This window comes from Cryptosporidium hominis (genome assembly GCF_000006425.1).
Source record: "Cryptosporidium hominis TU502 chromosome 4 CHRO014015, whole genome shotgun sequence".
In the NCBI taxonomy this organism is placed as follows: Eukaryota; Apicomplexa; class Conoidasida; order Eucoccidiorida; family Cryptosporidiidae; genus Cryptosporidium; species Cryptosporidium hominis.
Genome location: NW_667173.1, coordinates 1 through 9334, shown reverse-complemented (window position 1 = coordinate 9334; position 9334 = coordinate 1). Strand labels below are relative to the sequence as shown.

Genomic DNA, 9334 nt, shown 5'->3' with positions numbered 1-9334 from the left:
ATCTGATAATGAATTACCTCCAGAACTGTTAAATGATGAGCCATTATTATTAGAATTAGATGATTGAATGCTTGAGTTACCAGAAGCATTGTTAGATTGTAAGAAAGAATTTCCTGTATTAAGATTAGCATGGCATTGATTAAATGGCCTAAATATATTACTTGTGATCATTAAGAGTACATCTGGGATAATTTCTTCTTGAAAAATGTGGTCATTATTATTAATATATTCAACAAGTTCTAATAGGGTTTCTCTTTTCTTCTCTTTAAGATTTGAATAAGTGTTGTTAGTAAAGTTGAATGTAATACAACATGCAATAAGTTTTTTCTTAATAAGTAATAGAATTTCATTAGGAGATTTCATATTTTGCAATAGAGCAAGTGCAGAGAATGGATCATCAGTAAGTGAAATTCCATGATTTGTTTCAACAATTCCAATTGGTAATAAAAGATTAGTATTACTTAGAAAATTGGATTCTTCAGGAGAATGATGATTGTTTAGATCATTATTTTTGTTAGAGATTTCGTGATCAGATTCATTTTTATCATTATAATCTTCATCAGAAGACTTATTTGTTCCGTCTTCATAATCTAAAGAATAAGCTTGAAGGAATGCAAATCTTTCATTTTTAATAAATTCTATTGGAGGAAAAGAAATGTTGATATCACCATTAATTGAATCTGACTTATTAATCTGAATACTTTGAAATGAATTATTGTATTTATCATTTAAAATTTCTTTTGGTTTTATATTGTTACATAAATCAACATTTAGAAATGTATTTAAATTTGACAAAGAGTTATCACTGTTTGAAGGAGGATCAGTACCAGAAGATATTGTACTTTGAATTTCATTATTTTTGGATAAGCTTGGATTATCATTTACACTATTTGAATCACTGCTTGACTTTGAGGAGGTATTACAAGAATTTGATGATTTACTGATATTTTTTGTATTTTTCGAATCTGACTTATTCTTTGTACCTTGAGAATTATTACAATTGTCAGTACTACAATCAGTGGAATTTTGAGTATTACTAGCTTCTGAGCTTGAAACTCTTCTACGTAATGATTGAAAAACCCTATAATGGTTGGTTAGAAAGATTCACAAATAAGCAATAATACATTAACACACAACTAATTATGGGTATTATTAGTGTTATTTATAATATATAAATAATGTGTAATGTATTTATTGGACAAGAAAGATATTTAATACTTACCTGTTCATTTGAGCAACATAATATTCCAATATTAATAATTAGAAATTAAGAAACATTATAGATATTAATGAATTTAATCAATTAAGCTAATTAATTAATTTTAAATGCTCAATTTATTTCACTACTTTATGATTTATTAATGTATTTAGCAAATTTTTTTGGTTAAGATTAACTCAAAAAAAAAGTTTGTGTAAAAATAGGATTTACGCGCCAAAATTAACAAATAAAGAAAAATGCAGGTTGAAAGCTTTAAACCCCGGAAAAAATATAAATTAAAATGTATCCTAAAGCCCTAGTTATTAATCTTTTTCAATATGGAAGGTTCTTGAAACATTGGAGGGATCATAAACAAATTTCATTCGTCTATTATAGATATATACAATAAATGGTGCGATTGAGTAAATAATTAGATGCCATAATAAATCTTGAAAATCATCTTCATTAGGTTGAACATTGTTTGAAGAACTTATTGATGAGAAAATTTCTATATTATTTGGGTTATCATTAATAATTTCATTCCAATCTTGCTTGAACTCAGAAAGGAAAAGTTCCTTTATATTATTTTTGGAAACTAATTCATTAATGAAATTATTAATTTGTTTGTTTTTTTGTTTTTCATTTGACTTAATAGGCTTAAACTCAGAACTTGGGATTGGAAGAAGTTGAAAATAAGGGAGAACCATACTGTTTATAATATTTTCTAGTTTACTAAAAACAAAATCTTGGAATTTACAAATTATTCTTGAATTAATAACCAAGTTAAAGTTTGTGATAAATAAAATTGCGTTAAAATTATTATTAAAAATGTGTTTTCTTGAATTGAATTGAAATTTTTTAATTGAAATATCTTGTAATTCTTCAAAGCCATTTTTAATATCATTACTTTCGAATTCAAATTGAATTTTAAAGTAAGAACGGTCAAGGTTTGTTATATATAATGACTCAGGTCCATCAAAAGTTACGAAAAGCCAATCATTGCTTTGTATTTCAACTGGGTGATTATTTAGTTTGTAAATTAGTTTTATTATATCGAAATGGTAATTTTTGTTGATTTCACTCGTTAAAATGTATGGAAGAAGGTGATTAATGTAAATGTATCCAGGATTTAGCTCAAAACACGAGTGTAAAATATTATCCCTTATGATTTCTACCTTATTAGTATTAATAATAAATAAATCATCAATTATTATAATATTATCACTTAAATGTAATTTTGACCATTCAATAATTCTTTGATTTTTAATTTCCAAATTTGAATTAGAATATCTCAAAATACCTTTAATTTTTTCAATTTCTAAGAAACCATTATTTTTAAAGTAATTTATTAAAAATAATATTTCCTCTTTAATAAAAATATCAGGAATATACATTTTATTTTCGTAAATAAAACCTTTAATCCAGTTCTTTTCTATAAGATTTTTTGTTGATTGTATTATTATTGAGATATCTTGAATTTTTATATCTATAATTTCATCAAAATATAGTGGTTTTTTAGCTACTAATAATGCACCTTTAATCACATATTCAATAATTTTATAATATGTATTAGAAATTATCAATGGATTATTATTAGTTTCAAAAACTATATTACCTTTAATCTCAGACTCTCCATTATTCACTCTTTTCTTAATCTCTTCTTTAATAAATTCAATAGAAAGATCCGTTTTTTCTGAAATTTTCATTAAACCCACTATATGCAAATCTTGTAACTCTTGATTTAAGTCATAAAAAATATCATCAACATATTTTCTTGTCATTATATCACTCTTGTAAAAAATATAATTATTATCTTTTTCCATATCTTTTACTAGCTTTAATATTACTTCTATTGAAATTTTCATTGTTTTTGAAATATCATGTATTGAAATTCTTCCCTTAGACTCCAATAAATTTTGGATATTATTGAGCAAATATTTATGTGTGTAAAAGGTTTCCCCATCTAAGCTAGTAATTAAATTTAAACCTTTCTTCTTTATTAGCTTATATAAAATTTCAATACATGTTCTCTCATTTATTTTGTTCTTATTTATCTCATGTTTTTGTACTCTTTCTAGTTCTTTAAATAAGTCATTGAGCTCTTCATCCATTTTCACTTCCTAAATTAATTAAAACAAAAAAAAATTTGTTAAAGTTAATTTCAAACTTGGTTTCTAATATTGTCTAATATTGTATATCAACCAAAAGATATATTAGAATCTTTAATCTTTGCGATAATTTTTCATTATTTTTATTAAAATTTTCCCACTATATATAATTAATCATGTGGCGGGATGACACGTGTCAATAGTAAATTAATGGAGATTTTTCAAGAAACATATGAGGAATTGTTAAAAATATTTGAAAATAATCGGGAGCAACTAAGAAAGATAGATGAACAACTTCTAAAACTAACGACCGATGACCCAAATTATGATATTCTTAAAGAAGTTAGAGATGATTTAATACAAGTTATACAACTAGTGGAGGAACTTATTGATAATAAAAGGAAAAACAGTGATGAAAATCCTGAAGATGTAAATATTGGAAAAATTGTTGAAGTTTTTTATAAAGGAAACAAAAGATTTGGAAGAATTAAATCAAAAGACTTAAAATTAGCTTCTAACACTATTAATGATTATTATTTAATTTCGATATTTGGCCAAATTCCAGAAACAATTAGTTTGCAATTTCAGGACTTAAAGCTTTTACCACAATTTAAGGGATTATCTGTAGGAGAAAAGGTTCAAGTTTTATTTGAAGAAGATGGTAATTGGTACAATTCTGTAATTGTTGGTTTAACTAAAAATGGATATAATATTAAATACTTGGATTATAATCAAGAAGAGAATGTTACTTATGATAGGGTCAGAATGATTAGTAAAAGTTCTAGAAGCAATTTAAATCACGATAAAACCATCGATTCGTTAGATTCTACATCAATTATTACCACTCCTGCTGGATATAAAATACCTGAAAATCTTTTAATTAAGTCTTACGATACAGAAAAGACTAAACTTGAAAAGAAGAAAAAAATTTCGGTTATTAAAAAACAACAAAAAAATGAAATATTTGAAACTCAAGCAAAACAGAAACAACAATCTTGGAAGAATCATATCAGTAAATTCCAAAAAAATAGTAAAATAATTTAAATTACTATATTTTTTTTTTCTATAGAATAAACTTCGTTTCTTTTTTTATGCCTATTATTTTTTTTCTCCCTTATACCACTGCTCCACTCAATTCTAGTAAGAATTAAACAATTAAAACTACATAATGATTAAATGCAATTTAAAATCAATATAAACCAATCATATGTTCTCCATTTTCAATTTTCATATTCAGTTCACAAAATCGGAAATGTTCACCAACTTTAGACAAGCTGAACAAAAGTATTACAAAATTCCTTTGAATTGAATAAAAATAAATATAAATCGCAAAAGAAAGAGAGCAAAAACAAGACAAATTTCAACTTAATATCGTAATTTTCTAGTGGAACAGTACTTTAAATGACCTTGATTACTAGTAAAGTTACTTAAGCGTATTACAGTCTTATTATATCCATATAAAGATAAATAATGTTTCAATACTGATAAACTTGTAATTAAATATAATAAGATTACGTAATTATTTGGGAATAATTCTCTTAAAAGCCATCAGCCAGTTTTTATTATTCTCCCACTCTGTTGAACTCAAATCAATATGGATTTTATTTGCAGTCAAGTAATCCCCCGTTTGCAAGGCTTGGCAAAGATTAACAACTTTGGATGAAACAGTTTCTGAAATATTTCCAACTCTTAGATTTTCAAAAAGCTCATCAAATCTTTTCTGAGCATCCATCTTCTTTCTTGGGTCATTTGCAAAAATGCTATTCAAATTAGAATTCACCACATTTGTTACCATATCCAATAGTTGACCAGATAAAGGTTTACCCACTATCTGGGAATTGTTCTTCTTAGATGCTTCCTGAATCTGTTTATTTGCGTTTGCTGTTGTTGATGTTGTTGAATTCAATTGTTGTGTTGCTGTTGGTAGTGGCCATGGTACTGGCATTCCTGGTATTGGTGGTGTAGCTCCACTATGAGGGGCAGTAGTAATTGATGATCTGTTTGATGGAGGAGCGACTTGACTAATTCCTTGATTCAAGACTCCTTGCATTCCTCCTCCAATAATACTGCTATTATTTGAATTTGGCATTGGAGGAGGAGCCACAGGAGGAACTGAAGATGGGATTTGAGAAGGTGTTGGAATAGATGTAGGTATAGGAGCAGGAGGGACATTGTTAGTACCAAAATTGTTCTTGTTTAAGCTGTTCATAAAAGAATTAGTAGGATTTACTGATGGAGGCTGAGCTGACTGAGGTAAGAATTGTTTTACACCTTGGTTTGTGGAAGATAATCCTGATCCAACTCCAAGTGCGACATTGTTCTGAGAATATACTACATTTGGAGAACTTGGACGAGTTAGAGCAGCCATATTTTGTGAAGGAGGCGGAGGTAGCTGATTTGACATCATCCCATTACTAGTTGATGGCAAGGATGAAGATGGCCTCATCATTTGAGGAATAGAGGAAGTAGTAGAGGGTGGAGGAGGAGGAGGAGGGAGTCCCGAGCTAGATGGGATTCCTGGCCTAAATGCCTGACATTGAGTTTGAATACCACCTGGCATTCCATTATTCATTGTAGAATGGATGGATGAGGGAGGAGGAGGGGGAGGAGAAGGATGCATCTGGTTCGAGTGGATTGAAGAAGGTCCTGAGGGTGGCACCCCGTGAGATGAAAGAGGAGGTTGCATCATTTGTCCTACCATACCCATACCGGCATTGTTACCATTATTCATCATTGGATAGGAATTCATGCCAATATTCAAATTTGATTGGAACGAATTATTAACTCCAAACATACTATGTTGCTGTTGGTTTGGATGTTGTTGATGCTGGTAAATATTTGCATTAGCATTCACAAATGGAGCAACATCGATAATGGTGAAAGGGAAATTTGGTTTGTTAAATCCCAAAGAACTCATCAGCTCTGGAGCTGCATTGTATATCCTATCTCTTAAAGTTGATGAGTTAATGGAGTAGTCATTAGAAGCTAAGGAGGAAAGGAATTTCATTGCTGCTACAATCCTTCCAGAATTAGCAAGGATTTCAGCATATTGGACAACCTGTTTTGTAATATTCTCGTCGTTACCATTAAATCTTGTTGCTGCCTGAAGGATTGCTACTTTTTCGACAAAGTCCTGAAGTCCAATGATTTGTGAGCTTTGGCAAGATGCCATGTTACCCCAAATTTCAATAGAATTTCTAAAGTTTCGAGCACACAGATAGCAAATTAGTGCAGATCGAACATCAAACTTTTCTTCCTGCAATCGCTTAGCTAACAATTCAGAGAGGTTCTCCATTGTATACTTTGACTGGTAAGAATAATCTCCAAGTCTTATTCCATTAGGCTGGGTATAGATTGAAATAATTGCTAAAGTTTCATTCCAACGGTCCAAGTTACTGCTTTTAACAAAATCTTCAAGATCATCCATAATTACATGACCTAAAACCTTTTGGGTATATTGATATTCGTGCTTTTTCAAATATTGTTTTTGTACATAGTCAAGGTAAATACCTCCGAATTTTACCGCCAAAAGTAAAGCTTCAGCGAAAAATCCTCTTTGCACACAAACATCAATTGCAGAATCAATATTTCCCGTTACAAGTAGTTCATTAATAACATCCTCCTCTTGCTTTGTCCATTCCTTTTGTCTTAAGTTGTGCAACTTACCAACACTTAGATTAGAATGAGAAAGCTCAGTACCTTGTTGTATATAAACTCCGTGATTACACTTCATACTACTTCCAGGGAAGCCACTTGAATTAAATAAATCATGGCTCGTTTGGTTTTCTTGACCCTGAGGAATACCAGCGAATGGATTTTCAATCATTTCATTGTCAGCGCCTTCGCAGCAAAATCTTGCTCCACTAGAGTAATCTTGTCCAGATGTATAAGGCTCGTCATCTTTTTGATTAAATTCGGTTTCTTTATCTCTATTATTATTGGGAGATTCACTCTCTCCTAATTGTTGGAAGAATTTTTCTGGATCCAAAGATTGATTGGATACTATCTGTCCTGATAAAGTTTGAAAACCAGAAATATTATTACCATTCATATTAGTTGGACTATTTTGATAGCTCATTCCAGTAAATGAAGTAGAGGCAGGATCTTGGATTAAGCTGATATTGTTTTGTTGATTAATAGCAGAAAGTTCTTTTTGAAGTTCTTCTTGCTGTGATATTACTCCACACTTCCTCCCTAAAAACTGGTTTGCTGTTGTACTTGCATTATTGAAATCGAATCCCAAAAGTGAAGCAATATATAGACGTCTTTCAACGGAATCTTCAGAAAACATATTTTCAACTAGACTCCAAGCAAGCTTTTCATTGGAGCTTTCTGATTCCTGACATTTTTTCTGACAATAGCCAATAAAGTCTCCTTGATTGAGTAACTGATCAAACATATCAGCATGAGCAGTTATTTCAGGATTTGTAGGTACTCTATATAAGTTAAATTGGGGTACTCCACCAGTAGATTTACTTGAAAATGAAACTAATTTACCAGAAAATGTGAAATTTACTCCGCATGGCTTATGATACCAAGATGGAATATAAGTTGTTGTACTGGAATGTGATGATAAAGAATAGATACTAACCTTGTCATTATGAGATGCTGTAGCGAATATTCCAGGAATATTTGGAGACCATTGGTTTTGAACACTCCATTGCTGAGAGTGAATTTCTGTAAATATTTCTGGCTGCTGGTTATTTAATAATGTCCAACAAATTGTTTTTCCATCCTTTCCAGAAGAAAGCAATAAATTAGGATCAATTGGAGAAAACTCTATAGACATTACTCCTTTTTGATGAGCAGAAACAGCTTCTTTAAATGGATATGAAACATTTCTTAAATCCCATAACTGGAGCGAGGGATTTCTATCATCATCATATCCCACAACTATTTGTGTTGGTTGGTTTGGAACCCATGCTAAAGTCGAAGGTCTAGATCTTTGAGCAGGATCTCTAAATGAAATAGCACTTTTTTTCATCTTTAAATCCCAGATTGCTGTAGTACCATTGCTTGAAGAAGATGACATAATATGAGGGACTTTTGGATTCCATTTCAAAGCAGTCACATCAGAATCTCCATGCTTATTTTCCTTTCCTGGCTCATAATAGTTCAAATTTCCAGTTATACCATCACTCAAATCTAAAACATAAACTTTTCCATCATTTCCTCCAGATGCAAGTAACTGATGGTCAGTTTTATTGAATTCCAAACAACTTACTGCAGAAGGATAAATGTTTGTTTCACATATTCTTTCAAGCATAATTTCTTCATCTTTTCTATTTGAATCATAAGTCGATAATATTGGCTTAAATAAACTCATGTTACCATCTTCCATTCCAGTACAAATAAGACCCAAAGCATTCTCTTCTAAATTAAAACTTCCCCAAGCTATTGATGTGCACCTTGAGTTCAAAGAAGATGTTCCTATATTTTGAATATCTTTACCATTATTGGTAATATCAATTAATCCCACACTTAAACAGGGATTTAGCCCACATCCTCCTAAAGCTAACAAACTCAGCTTATTCTTAGTTGATATTGGACACCAACTAATTTTTGCCGATGACGCTATTTCTTTAAGTAACATTGAAATAAATTTCAATTATTATTATTATTATTATTATTATTTCTTTGTAAAGTGCAATTTCTATACCCTTCACTTGGATTACTTTGTATAACTCCTTCCAAACCTACTTCGACCTATGGCCTGCTTTATTATTAATCCTGAATTATTCAGATTTGCAATCTTTTTACCAGCAAATCTTATCTCTCCTCTTGCTTAATTTGATTATTATTTTTATATTTATACCTACCGTAATACATAAAATCAAAGAACCCACTATTACTTTTAGCGCCATAAATTCCTGATATTCATGTTAAGTCTTTATTTATGGCTCCACATTATATTAATTGTTTAATTCGATTTAACTGAATTAATTTACCAAATGTATTGAATATTAAATGACAGGATANAAACANTATGATTTAGCTTTTTGTTACCGTGAATTTTGGTATGACTAGT

General features: G+C 30.0%; 3 protein-coding genes across 3 annotated transcripts; 1 reads left to right on the top strand and 2 right to left on the bottom strand.

The window, feature by feature from the left end:
• Positions 1–1521: 1521 nt before the first annotated feature.
• Positions 1522–3309, bottom strand: Chro.40042 (hypothetical protein). Its single annotated transcript, XM_660987.1, has 1 exon — positions 1522–3309. The coding sequence occupies one exon, from the start codon at positions 3307–3309 to the stop codon at positions 1522–1524; it is 1788 nt and encodes a 595-aa protein (XP_666079.1).
• Positions 3310–3492: 183 nt separating this feature from the next.
• On the top strand, positions 3493–4350 carry Chro.40041 (hypothetical protein). Its single annotated transcript, XM_660986.1, has 1 exon — positions 3493–4350. The coding sequence occupies one exon, from the start codon at positions 3493–3495 to the stop codon at positions 4348–4350; it is 858 nt and encodes a 285-aa protein (XP_666078.1).
• A 475-nt stretch (positions 4351–4825) lies between these two features.
• Positions 4826–8899, bottom strand: Chro.40040 (hypothetical protein). Its single annotated transcript, XM_660985.1, has 1 exon — positions 4826–8899. The coding sequence occupies one exon, from the start codon at positions 8897–8899 to the stop codon at positions 4826–4828; it is 4074 nt and encodes a 1357-aa protein (XP_666077.1).
• Positions 8900–9334: the final 435 nt, after the last annotated feature.